This window comes from Periplaneta americana, chromosome 7 (genome assembly GCF_040183065.1).
Source record: "Periplaneta americana isolate PAMFEO1 chromosome 7, P.americana_PAMFEO1_priV1, whole genome shotgun sequence".
In the NCBI taxonomy this organism is placed as follows: domain Eukaryota; kingdom Metazoa; phylum Arthropoda; class Insecta; order Blattodea; family Blattidae; genus Periplaneta; species Periplaneta americana.
Genome location: NC_091123.1, coordinates 2,127,501 through 2,142,327, shown reverse-complemented (window position 1 = coordinate 2,142,327; position 14,827 = coordinate 2,127,501). Strand labels below are relative to the sequence as shown.

The following is a 14,827-nucleotide window of genomic DNA, read 5'->3' as shown; positions in this document are numbered from 1 at the left end:
ATTACTATTATGACCAAATGAGTGATCTCTGGATCAAAATGATCGCATTTTAATTTTTATAATACAATTTAAATTAAGTAACATATTAAACGATTTATCCTTCTATCAAACACGAATGTTCCCTGGATCAAATGTCCTATTTTAATTATGTAATTACTTTATATTTATTTCTAACCGGTGCAGCGGAGCGCACGGGTACGGCTAGTAAATAAATAAATAAGTAAATAGTAAATAGGCTAGGTAGTAAGTGAATGTGTGGATAAGTGAATGAATGAATTAAATACGAAACTAACTATACTGCCCTACATGGCATTTCCTCTGTCCTCACCGCGATGTCGGCCTGTAACACCACAATTTTGATACAGGATGTTACAAAAAGCATTCAGTACTTTGAGGGGTGGTAGTGCTCATCAAAATAAAAATATCTAATAAACATGAGTCCTGAAATTAAATTTTGTACGAAACAAAGACTTTCAAATTGATACTGTGAGAACAACGTATCTTCTAATATGAGCTCTTTGCCGTTTCTTATTGGGGTATATAACATCATCTCGGAAATTCAGTGAACAAATGGGTAACAAAGTGTAATTTAGAAACCATATTGAGCATCTCCTATGATCTTGATAAACAAGTATTCATATCTCGGAAGGTACTAATTGTAGATTCCATGTTTATTAGATTTGTTTCATGTTTTCATGAATACTACTACTCAAAAGATTGAATGCCTTTTTTTTAACACCCTGTATATCTGCTTAGGGGAGAGGATGGCATTTTTTAAAACTTTTTGCTATTTGGTGTAAAATATTAATTTTTTGAATGTAGAGAGCTCATAACTGTGGCAACTCAACCAAATGAAAATATTTTGAAAAAAATATATATATATTTGAGGGCCCAGATTTGAAAAATGCAGGATTTTACTAAAACCGATATATCTAAACCGTTTTTAAAGATAGATTCAAACAGTTTTTGCACTGTATTTGCAAAACCATGTTCTACAAACTGTCTGTAACAGAATTTTGATATTAGTCCCTACGTTTGTAAAATAGACAATTAAAATTTAATAACACTTTTCTGATTTCCTTTCTTGCAAACAAACGGACGTAGTTTTAAAATGAAATCAATTAACAAAATTCTGTTACAGAGAAAAGTTTCCTAATAGTCTAAAGAATGTGTGTTCTAAATTTCATGCATGTATCTTTAATAGTTCAGAAATTATATCCATTTTTGTCTGGCAATGTAGCGAAAAAAAATAAAGTTACTGAAAAACCGATAAAAGCGGGCTGTGATTTAAACATCCATAGCGCAGGAAGTTTAAAAATATCGTCTCAACTGTTATGCAATGCATTCCACACATATCAGAGAGTATTTTAAAGAAACATCTTTTTTTTTTTTTTTTGAAAATTCAATTTACCGGAAACAACAATAAAAGGGGGCGAGTGATTTAAACATCTATAACGCAGGAAGTTTAAAAATGGCGTCTCAACATCTGATAAGGGCACAAATATCCACAAAATATTATGGTATGCATTCCACACATATCACAGAGTATTTTAAGGTTTTTTTTTTAATTTACTTATTTTTCACCATAAAATACCATCCTCTCCTCTTAAACAATGAAGGTCTTCATTTTTTCTATATATTACATCCGTTCCTCTTTCTTCTAGTTTTGATTTTTTCTTTCCTCTTCTGTTTCTGTTCTCTTATGAATAAACCTGCAGAAAAGTATATATTATCCATGTGCTAAAAAGGATAAATGTTCATCTTCCCTCTTGCTTAAAAAAGTCCCTTGTGCAGACGCTTGTATTTCCCTATTTTGGCTATGCTGACATTTTACTGACTGACCTTTCCAGCGACAACAAAACGAAACTTCAACGTGCTCATAATTTGTGTGTACGTTTTGTAAGCAATGTTCGTAAATATGATCATATTACCCCATCCCTGGAAGCAATAGGTTGGCTTAAACTAGATAAGAAAAGAAATTTACATTCACTTCTCCTTCTCTTCGAAATCTTGAACTCTTCTATCCCTTCGTACCTGTCGTCTCTCTTCACTTACCTTTCTTCCCACCACAATCTGAACACACGCTCTCGCCATGAAACAATACTAACAATACCATCCCATCGCACCTCCTCATACTCATCCTCTTTCACAATATTAATAAGTATTTAATGAATTTCAATCTTAAGGCATATAAACTTGCAAGTTTATATGCCTTAAGATTGAAATTCATTAAATACTTATTAATAATTTACCAGGCATATTGATATATTAAAATGAATTGTAAATCTTTCACAATAGCCCTGCCAAGACTCTGGAATTCGCTACCTGCTAGCATCAGGGACTGTCGAAATAAAATTCAATTCAAACGCAAACTTACTAGGCACTTGGTCAGTAATTGAGACTCGTTCAGACATGGTTTCTTGTACTGTAAATAGTTCTCTTAATCTATCACAAAATATTTCAATATCCGGTAATTTCATCACTATAGAATTTTGTTATTGTAAGTTTAATTTGTAATTTAGTAAATACAAAAATATTCTTTGTTCTTAACTTCTATGATAAAATGTCTAGCTTTCATTAATCAGGTAATCTTGTCGTACTTTAATTTTTATTGTAATTGTAAATTTAATATTAATTGTAATCTTATTGTTCATGTTATAGTTGTAATCCCCTGGTAGAGGGGCAGAGAAGGCCTGACGGCCTTATCTCTACCAGGTTAAATAAATAAATAAATACTAAAATACTAAATAAATAATTATGTGAATTCTCGACTCTGCGCATGCGCCTGTTGAACGAGGTAACGGCGATCGAATGTAAAGTATAATGCAAAAATGTGGTTACGTAACGTACACAGGAATATAGCTGACTGACGACATGATGAACTAAATTGTTTAGGAAGGTACAAGATTTATAATGAGGACGTAAGTAACATTAACGAAGTTAGTTCGGGATGTGAACTCACCTGCCTGGTGGTCGTACTCCCCGATGTACCTCCTCGTGAGGAAACGCACCGTCAGAGCTGCAACAGAGAGAAGGGAGGTCAGGTCAGGATCTCCGTGGCCGGTGTCACATAACTTGTAACACGAAATTATAAACAGCTCGCAGAATGGGGTCACTCCGTTCGTAAAAATAGTGTGACCGATATTGCGAGCGTCCATTATGAATAACAGGCCCTGGAGATGTTTTGTGGGGGAAATCTCTAGCTGAGAGATAAATGTTCACTTCGCCGGTGTGCGAACTATCTATAAAAAGTATTGCAGAAATTCGATTTTCACGGAATACAAGAGTTCAGATTTTGTTATGCTCTCCGTCTGTGTACAGCGATTTCTACAAGCATTAATGTCGTTTTATGTTATACAACCGATTTCCTCGTAATACTTGTGAACAAATCATACATTTAATATTCTCATGATATTGACAGCAAAAAAATGCGTCCTCCCATCCTACTTGGAACTTTCGTACATGGTTTCGAGAGAGACATATGCCACTCGCAGGTCAGAGACAAATACAAATGGAACGGAGTTTGACTCCAGTGAGTGAGAGGGTTGGCGGAGGTTAGAAGCAAGCGAAATGCACAGCTAGCAATGCGAGTCACAATGTCTCGTGAGTCACGTTCTCGCCACGGCTGCAGTAGGCTATTAATTTACTTGTTTACAACAGGGCAAACCCCAATTGCAATGGAGTGTGGAAAATTAGAACCACTTATGTCATGAAAATTAAAACAAATCGGAAACAAAAGCATTAAAAGAAAGATAAATAATACAGATATAAATACAAGATGAAAACGTAAACATGAAAATTAAAGACTAACATATAGAGAGTCAAGTCCTTCATTTGACATCACATAGTAAATCAGTGAGTTCAAATTGAAGAGCTAACCGCATTATTCGTACATCAGCTGAAAAAGGGTCGACGTACAGAGATGATGATGATGATGATGATGATGATGATGATGATGATGATAACAACAACAACAACAATAACACATAACATTTTAATGTTTCATCAGTAACATGTAGTATAATGGCGTTTTATGTTATACAACCGTTTTCCTAGTAATATTTGTGAACAAATCATACATTTAATATTCTCATCGTATTGACAGCAAAAAAATGCGTCCTCCCATCCTACTTGGAACTTTCGTACATGGTTTCGAGAGAGACATATGCCACTCGCAGCTCAGAGACAAATACAAATGGAACGGAGTTTGACTCCAGTGAGTGAGAGGGTTGGCGGAGGTTAGAAGCAAGCGAAATGCACAGCTAGCAATGCGAGTCACAATGTCTCGCGAGTCACGTTCTCGCCACGGCTGTCCTACAATGATACAATACGCAAAGCCCTTAAGAAATAATATCTTATATTTTCAATACAAAATATATAGTAAAATTATACAATATATTTGCAGTTTATTCTAAGAATACGATCGTGCAAATAATAGTATGCAGTACACAAGTGCAACATCTCAGAAATAGGAGGGACTCTACTTCGTCTCATCTTTTTTAACTTTTCCTCGATTCTATTATAACGCACTTTAGCATTGTTTCGGTTTGAGATATGTACGGATTGATTACTGTGAAATTTTATTCATATTATTTTAAATAGGTACTTTTAAGTATTTTAATTGGAATTAACGCATTACGTTAAGTATTTAATATTTTTAGTGTTTTCTCATTCATGTTCCGCCACAATCAATGCATTTTAAATTAATCCATTCTCTTGGACAGACCTTATAGCCTAGCTGAATCGTGGCTTGAAAAGTTACCCCACGAGATGTTAATATGTCACTTGACGAACTTATTTCATACGTTGTTTAATGAAGACAAGTAACATGCTTTGACGTCATTTCTATATCCGAGGCAGATTGAATTATGATTTGAGGCTTGCAGTGTGTTGATAGTAATCCAATTACGTGTCGTTCGTAACAGTACGTCACTTATACGAGTGAGCTTATTCCTCAGCCTGTTGTGATAGCTGGTTCGGGTTCGATAAAATCCGTGAAACTTTGTAGTTTTGGAATTTCGTGGCGGGTACTTTGCCTAGGTCTCCATATCTAAACGAAGGACCTAAGTTGTTCTTTTTGCGGCCTTAGGCGTTGCCTTCAATAACCATGAAGGGGTTAGGTACAGCTTACAGCAATAAAATGTTTGGAAATATTCAACATTTTTTTCCTCCATTACTGTACCTTGTACAATAATGAAAACTGGTATGTGTAAAACACTGTCCTTCTGCTATATGAAAATAGTACAATATGCAACGAGCCTATAATGGTAGTAATTAAGACGCGAGTATGTTTATGAAACGAGCGCAAGCGAGTTTCATAATTTTCATACGAGCGTCTTAATTACCATTATATTCAAGTTTCATATGACTTTTTATGCTCGACCATATTTCTAACTTGAAATTATTCATAAGTATTCGTGTTATTGTTATCTAAGTGAAGAGCGGAACTGACCTTGTGAAATAGTCTACCTCGTAAATTGTGAGATGTGCGCAGACGCGAAAGTATTGATTTTTTCCGAGAAAAATGTCGACGACCTTGATATAATCTAGAGAGTAAAAGAAACAATCTTGATATAACCTTGAAATTGAATTAGACATTGAAAAACGAGATGACAAATTGAATTTACTTGAATATTATTTACAATTAACGCTAATTATTATAGTAACAGAACATAACCTTCTGCGACAGTATTGGATTTCCAGCCTCCGTGACGTTTCGCTAGTTATCTTTCGATTGCATATCCGAGAATAATCGATACTTGCGCTTTCATATTGCTTTCTGTTTGGTGGAAAACCTGAACTTTAATGAATAGGTGTACTTTAATGAGGTCCATTAAAGGGCTGCTACCAGGTGTATAATTACTACATTTCGGCATGGTCGAGCATAAAAATATTTTTACGATTTAACAAAAATTATTTTTTTTCTTTCAAAATTCAAAATGGTGGGAGTTCACTGTGCAGTGATGAAGCGTTTCTCTCATAACTCAAAAACTTGTTAACTTTTTCATGTTCTTTCTCCTTTATTTTATTGCTGAAACTCATGTTTACAATATCATGCTCTTTCAACTACATTCCTTAATAAATAATTTTTTTTTTGTTTTGTGTTAGAAGAAAATACGGATATTTGACCATATTTTAAAATGAATTTATTTTTTATCAGACCATCTATCAAAGGTAGAGAAGTGATCTTATAGATTTGATATGCATAAATGCACACAAAAAAATTTCATCACAGAATGTTGGATAGTTTTTTAGTTATGTGGGAAACGCTTCATCACTGCACAGTGAACTGAATTTTGAAAAAAAAAAAAAAAAAAAAAAAATGTAAATAACTTTTGTGCGAGATCGTGCGTATTTGCTTGGTTTCCACACAAAACCAATCCGCGGAAAGTCTAAAATTCCACATTCAGTATTCCCAACCTAACACACATAACAATTTCCCTCTTCTTACCGCTTAAGTGACATTGATTTTACTGCTTTAGGCTTTTAACATATTATTTTTAGAGACGTTTAACATAGTAATAATTATAAATTGGAAACTTACCACTGCAATTTCACCTAAATTGCAATGTTAATTATTGTTTTTAAATATTTGCAAAAATTAAGTAAACTCTACCACTCCACTAAAGTTACTGCATTCGTGATGCAAGTAACATTAAGGAAGCCGTGAAAAAATCAACAAATCAACTTGCCGATGTTATTACTGCAATATGTTATATAAATAATATTGTTAAAAATATTAAAATGAAAAATAAATCATTACATAACCTTACCGTTTGTTTTAAGTTCGCATTTATAGACTGGGGAAAAAAAAAAGATAGACGTATATCACGGCCTGCTGGAGTATAGTAAACACAGAAAACGTTTTATAGCAACAATGTTGAAGAAAGATATTTTGGTTTTCCGAAGTTGCCGCCATTAAACAGAAACCAACATGGAGATTTCATTGCAACTAATTAGAAATTCGTCTTTCAGGTATGTAATAAACGATCTTCGCACAAAATAATGTATGATACACGAGCGGTATGTTTGTTTTCATGTTCTCGGAAATTAAAAAAAGCTCAACTACGTTGCGCTTTTTCAATCTTTTCCTCGACCATGAAAACGTCAACATACCGCTCTTGTAACGTATATTACTATTAATTTATCAGATACATGACGTCATTTATGTGACTTTTCTCTCCACACTGAAGTCCCTAATACCCACAGTTCCGTTAAGAGGGGAAATCATATTGAGCAACGTGAATTGGATAACCGTTTATTCTTGTCTTAACAAGAGGTGTGCGTGTTTCGAAATGTTTAGAAATTATTGACAATAATAATTAGTACGTGTATAGTTTCTAATACCATCTCAGTTGCCACGTTTAAATATGGGAATAGCAACAACCTTTACTTACTTACTGGCTTTTAAGAAACCCAGAGGTTCATTGCCGCCCTCACATAAGCCCGCAAGATTAATCCATTCTCTATCATCATATCCCACCTTCCTCAAATCCAGTTTAATATTATCTTCCCATCTACGTCTCGGCCTCCCTAAAGGTCTTTTTCCCTCCGGCCTCCGAACTAACACTCTATAGCCTATGCATTTCTGGAATCGCCCATACGTGCTACATGCCCTGCCCATCTCAAACGTCTGGATTTAATGTTCCTAATTATGTCAGGTGAAGAATACAATGTGTGCAGTTCTGTGTTGTGTAACTTTCTCCATTCTCCTGTAACTTCATCCCTCTTAGCCTCAATATTTTCCTAAGCACCTTATTCTCAAACACCCTTAACCTATGTTCCTCTCTCAAAGTCAGAGTCCAAGTTTCACAACCATACAGAACAACCGGTAATATAACTGTTTTATAAATTCTAACTTTCAGATTTTTTGACAGCAGACTGGATGACAAAAGCTTCTCAACCGAATAATAACAGGCATTTCCCATATTTATTCTGTGTTTAATTTCCTCCCGAGTATCATTTATATTTGTTACTGTTACTCCAAGATATTTGAACTTCTATAGCAACAACCTTTACCAATAATAATTTGTAAAATTTACGTTCTCTAAGACTAGTGTTAAATGTACGAGCTGGCTGCCTTCAGCTCTGTTTGGTTTTAGTTTCTTAACTGCTTTGCACCGCAGGAAATGGAAAAGCTGGTTTCTACGAGCGACTGTTTATAATTAATTTATATGAGACGCGAGGGAATGCGGATAGCGGATTTTCGGTGTTTTTGCAAATGCGTAAACTGGTGTATCCGAAGCCCGCTTTTTCTCCGCTTTGTTGTTTATTTAACGTCCAGCTGCGGCAGATTTCGAATAGCAAAACATTGCTGTTGGTCCGCTCCGATGTTACGCATATGTTCTTTACTTCAGGGGCTTGGACTACTAGAGACAAGGAACAAGCTGAGTACATTTTGTTCCTGACAAGCTTGTTAAGTGACTCTCAGTTACTGAATCGTCTGACGAGTAAAATGACGGATCAAAACACAACATTGATTCATAAAATCAGAAAAGAAAAGGTGGTTATTTAGGTATATAGATATTTTTTTTGCCAGGAATAAAGAAGACAACCTAAAAAGGGAGGAATTTGCTCTGTTGGCTAACTCGACAAGTGTTTCTCTTTCCATGTTGAATCTTTCGTACACTACTTTTAACACTTGAATATAAATAAATCCTACACATACAACCCAAAAACCAAAAACTCAACACACTAGAACAATATTGTGAATTTTATTTCAACTAAACAATAGGATTTTATTCTTCCAACAATAATTCCTTTCTTCAATTCACTTTAAACGCTCTCGTCAACAATTGGATTTTCACTCAACACAGTATTCGTTATAGCACTCCACCGACGACAATGACAATTTACTTGGACTATTACGAACAACAATGAACTGTTAATCTTAACTAATATTTACAAAGCACTATTTACAAATCAGAACTATCAGTTCTCAGTTCACAGTTCTTCTAGCTCAGTCACTCGAGTTCACAGTATCTCGAACCACAGACCTTCAGAGACAGTTCACTGTACTCGAACTCAGGTCCCTCCAACTGCGGTCCACTGCACTCGAACTCAGACCTTCGGATGCTGATACAGTTGCGGACGCACACTCGAGTCGAACTCCGGTACACAAGACTGGCTGGCTTGCTCTGGCTTTCTCACTGACTGGCTGACTAATCAACTGAAAACTGCTGTCGTTCCTTCGCGACCGTAATTTATAACCACAGCGACGTAGCCTCGAAAGTTCGAATTCGCGAGTCTTCCACTTCGACGAATTTCTCGGCCTCTCTAGGCAAGCAGAAGATGCGCGCGCAAACTCCCTCTCCACTCTCTCGCCGCGCGCCGTCCCAAAGTGCTCCGCGCGATCTTCTCTCTTGCGGGACGCTGGTCGTGAGTTCGAATCTCACGTCGCTGTCACAATATGAAATATGTTGTTGTTGTTTTCTAATGCCAGGCGTTTGACAATAAAGTCATTTGACCTCTTGCACTCCAATATTTTTCAAAGATATTATCATGGCCAGCCACTGAAGCACAGATTTTGAGGTGTTCCGAATCCATTTCTTGGTTTGAGTTGCACAATGGGCAGTTAGGGGACTGATATATTCCAATTCTATGCAGGTGTTTGGCCAAACAATCATGGCCTGTTGCCAATCTAAATGCAGCTACAGACGATTTACGTGGTAAATCGGGAATTAACTGTGGATTTTGATGCAGAGAGTTCCATTTTTTCCCTTGGGATTGTGTTGTCAAATTTTGTTTGTTGAAGTCTAAGTATGTAGATTTAATAAATCTCTTCACAGAGTAATACGTAGATTTAGTAACAGGTCTGTAAGTAGCAGTGCTGCCCTTCTTTGCTAAAGCATCCGCATTCTCGTTTCCCAATATGAAATATACAGACACACTAAAACACACCCCAATCAAATTCTCAACACACAGATCAATTTCAGAACACACACACTATTTGACACAACTCTTCATCACACGAACGCACCCACACAACAGGCAGCGATGTTGAGATGGCGCCGAGACACAGAAGGCTCCGAGGATGGTGTCAAGTAGCACCGAAACAGCTGTAAGCCGCACATTCTTACATAATTAACACGAGTAAGATCGCCATTTAATTAATTGTTTCTTTATATTCACCTCCAATTACAAGTACCGTACAGGAACATCATTTTATTTTTACTTCAATTTTTATTGTACCTGCGTTGCTAAATGTACTTGACTCTCACCCCTTTCACTAATGTCCTTGCTAACGTCAGTCAAACAAACTTACGGCCGCTGTTGCTAGCAGTGAAATAAACAATACAGAGTACAGTGTGTTTCAGAAATATGTTGCATTTTCTATAGAAGAAAGAGCTTATATTATTGAAGTTTATTTTCACACAGGTGTGGTGTGTAGCATAACTGAATTTATCTGTGTGGACTGAGCACAAGTGAAGTTTAGAGTTACCGAAAGTACGGTACGGTACCTATAATATGGCACGGTACTTAACAGTATTATTTATACAAGAGTTTTGTTTTACTGTTTGTAGGTATGAAGGACGATGATGGAAACTGGAATTACAATATAACCAAATGTGAACAACAGTTGCTTTCACAATTTCCTGATTATACCATTACGGAATATTTTCGTAGAAATGTCATTAATCTGATAGATAAATTTAGAGCAACAGAGTGTACAGAAAGGAAGAAAAGTGTAAGATGCCCAACAAAGGTGACAGAAGATGATGTAGAAGATGCTAGAGAAAGGATGCACCGAGGTCCTAATAAGTCGGTCAAGAAGTTAGCTGTAGAAATTGCGGTTTCTTACGGAAGTGCTCACAAAATTCTCAGGAATAAATTAGGGTAGTAATATGCTGAATAAAGTAGACATTACATGATGTATATAACCGCCTGAAGACTTGAGTTTGTGAAAAAAAAATTGTTACTATTCTACTGTTTTTTGATAAAATACTGTAAAAGTAATGATCAAACTGAAAATCGTAATACTGTATTTCCCTGTAACATAAATGGATACACTACTTTTCTCTCCTCCTATAGCTAGTAAAATGATTTGTTTACATATTGCACTAGTAACACCAAACTCCTGTAATGGAAGGGGGGTAACAGAGTTTCCGAGTATAGCCAGGTTAATGTTAAAAATGTTGGTAAAAATAAAATGATGTCCCTGTACAATTAAAACCTGATATATTTTTGTTTAGATTAACCTGAATCTCTAATTATGGCCGATTTCCCGAAAGACGAGATAATGGCTCATTAGTTACAGGATTTTTTCGAAGTTTTCCCCAACTGTAAGACGAATGTCAGATGATCCCGTAGCGAATACTTGGCCTCATATCTTCAAATACCATCTCGCTATCACCAATGTTATTGCATCTATTATAAATAATGTAATAGTTGATTGCATATTATGCTTTAAGGCAGCCGTGGCGAAAATGTGATCGTGCGCCGAGCCACTGTGTAACCTGCAACGTGCATAGCACCTATGGAGGGAGGCGGACACCCGAAGGGGAAGTGAAGCAACTGTCTGACTTATTAAAGGATTTTCATTTTCCTTACGTCAAGCACTTAAATATAATTTTATACAGTACAAGGCTACAAACTAATGTTTAGTACGTGTAACGAAGAAAGAAATGAACAATAAAACATAGGACAAATTATCACAACCTAAAATTAACTGTCTTCAGAATGTCTCTGCGACAGAGTTTCAAAATCAGGAATTATGTCACTTACTGTAGGTCGTAGTTGATCACGAAGGTATTTGTCTTTCAGTCGTGATCTAAATTTGGTTTTTACTATTTTCATTGTTGAAAATAATTTTTCACAAACGTAAGTTACAGCGAACATGGCTTCAACAGAGCAAGCGAAAGAACGAAGCTTCGGATATTTATTTTTTGGGAAAGATTTGAAAAGTTCAACATATGTCAAGTCCTTACATCTAGCTTTCATTTGACATCACATTGTAAATCTGAGAGTTTAAACTGAAGATCTAACCGCATTATTCGTACATCTGCTGAAAAAGGGTCGACGTACAGAAATGATATTCTGATAATAATAATAATAATAATAATAATAATACTTAACCTTTTAATGTTTCATGAGTAACATGTAGTATAATGCCGTTTTATGTTATACAACCGTTTTCCTCGTAATACTTGTGAACAAATCATACATTTAATATTCTCATCATATTGGCAGCAAAAAATGTGTCCTCCCATCCTACTTGGAACTTTCGTTTTTGTAGAGGTACATGGTTTCGAGAGAGACATTGCGACGATACGCCACTTGCAGGTCAGAGACAAATACAAATGGAACGGAGTTTGACTCTAGTGATTGAGAGGGTGGGGTTGGGGGAAGTAGGAAGCAAGAGAAATGCACAGCTACCATTGCGAGCCACAATGTGCTCTTGAATCACATTTTCGCCACGGCTGCTTTAAGTAGATGTATCTTTGGAAAAGAAGAGGTGGGTAAGACTAGAATACATCAGGCAGTTTCAGAACCAATAGGCCTACTCATATATGGAAGTGAAAGTTGGACAGTGACCAAGAATGAAACAAATATGGTTAATGCAGTTCAAATGAAATGTTTAAGAAGAATGGTAAGGAAGACACGTACAGATCGGGTTAGCAATTAGAGGATTCGAGAGGAACTGTTGTTGCCATCTGTGAGTAAGCGGATTGAAGATAGACAACTCTCCTGGTTAGGACATATGGTTCGAACCATTCACGGCGTTAGGGTACTGCTTCGAACCCCTTTTTGAATTCCATTCTGTCTCTTGTTAATCTGCCAAGTTGGCTTATTGTCTTACATACGACGTAACGTACAGGTGACATATATCCTGTTAAAATGAATGAAACTATTATCCCTTGCAGCAGTGGCCGGCAGATGCTGCAGTTGTGACGTAAGAGCCAGTCAGATCGCAAGAGCTTGGGAGAGCGAGCAGTTGAGTCGTATTAATGTTAGCACACACCAGCGCAGTGGCGTCAGTGCAGCACTAGAACGGGACTTTTGAAAACAAAAGGATCTATCTACTTTTTATAGAAGATTTACCCAGGCAAGATTCCCTCGATTGCATAGATTCGCTGCTAGGATGTTGAGCATATTCGGATCTACGTATGTATGTGAAAGTCCACACCTGTGGAGTAACGGTCAGCGCGTCTGGCTGCGAAACCAGGTGGCCCGGGTTCGATTCCCGGTCGGGGCAAGTTACCTGGTTGAGGTTTTTCCGGGGTTTTCCCTCAACCCAATATGAGCAAATGCTAGGTAACTTTCGGTGCTGGACCCTGGACTCATTTCACCGGCATTATCACCTTCATCTCATTCAGACGCTACATAACCTAAGCTGTTGATAAAGCGTCGTAAAATAACCTACTAAAATAAAAAAAAAAATAAAAAATGTATGTGAACAGTTCTTTTCTTGTATGAAGATCTGCAAACCACAACATAGAAACCACCTGTCTGATCTGAACTTGAAACATATTCTTCGCTTGTGTGTTAGCCAGGCTATGACTCCAAATATTGCGAAATTAGTACGCGAGAAAAGAGGAAAAAAATCTCGACAAAGCGTTTAGCTTGGGCACGGTAGTGACACGAAGTGATGGTGTGTTTCAAAAGTTGAAATATATTTTGCATACTACTCACCAAGATAGGGCCTATATAGTTTAATCTGTATATTATGTAGAAAAATGTGTGTTAAAAAACACTGTTTTCAAGTTTCCGAGTAGATAAAGTGTTGCAGTACTGCTTAAAGTATTTGTTTATATGTTTGTATGATTATAGCAGTTTCGGAATTTCATTTATATATGCAAACGCTTCTGCAAGTGGCTGTATTATGAGTTTCATATTATTGTAAGTACATTAAATTTGATTACAAACCAAGATATTTTGTTACATTGATTTATCACGGATGTACAGTTTTGTTTTCGTACAAATGTATCGTAATTGTGCTGTTCCCATACTATCTCAGAAGAATGGATCGCGCTCTGTCAGTGCATAGACGCCGCACCACCACTGTTCAGTTGAACCTTCTCTCCACGCTGTGCTCAGTATGCAGAGATTGCCGAGCAAAGAGCAGGGCGGCTACGTCGTATGACGTCACAGAGTACGGAACATGCCGGTCACTGCCTCACAGTGATAGAGTAAAAAATCTAGGAATTTATATGGACAAAAACTTAAGTTGGAATACTCAAATCACACACATATGTAAAATAATTTTTATGAAAATTCACACACTAAAAAGAATCCGAAATTTCCTTCCGTTGCTTCTCAAGAAGAATTTAGTGCAGTCGCTCTTGATGCCTCATTTTGATTACTGTGACACTCTCTACACTGACCTTAACATGAGACTGACAGACAGACTACAGCGTGTTCATAATGCATGCGTTCGATTTATTTGCAAGGCCCGTAGATCTGACCGTATCACACCTTCGCTAAATATGCTGTCCTGGGTCCGTCTCAAAGAGCGAAGAACTATTCACTCTCTCGCTTTACTCTTCAATATTCTTCAAACCTCTAACCCTAGCTACCTAGCTTCTCGTTTTCAACATTTGTCCTCATATCACGAAATAGATACTCGCTCACAACACCATATCACACTCTCCATTCCTAAACACAGAACATCCTTCTACTCTTCATCTTTCACAGTCTCTGCAGCTCATCTCTGGAACTCTCTACCACAACATGTCAGAGACTGGCGGACATTGTCTAGCTTCAAAAATAAATTAAAATTGCACTTTTTGAATTAGATTCCTTTCAGTTATAAGCCCTTTTCTCTGCCATAGTTTTGTAAAAATATAGGCTATATATTTCTTTTTCCTTCCTTTCCCCTTTTTGTTCT

The 14,827-nt window shown here is 36.6% G+C and overlaps 1 protein-coding gene across 3 annotated transcripts in view; it reads right to left on the bottom strand.

Moving 5' to 3' along the window:
• The window catches only part of LOC138702824 (ras-related and estrogen-regulated growth inhibitor), a 161,359-nt gene that overhangs the window by 50,346 nt on the left and 96,186 nt on the right, over positions 1–14,827 (bottom strand). For all 3 annotated transcript variants that reach the window (XR_011332899.1, XM_069830136.1, XM_069830137.1), the window contains exon 3: positions 2,963–3,019. Coding sequence is in view for 2 of the 3 variants with exons in the window: in XM_069830136.1 (XP_069686237.1) it covers positions 2,963–3,019 (57 nt within the window). In the remaining variant the exon portion in view is untranslated. The remainder of the gene's footprint in view (positions 1–2,962; positions 3,020–14,827) is intronic.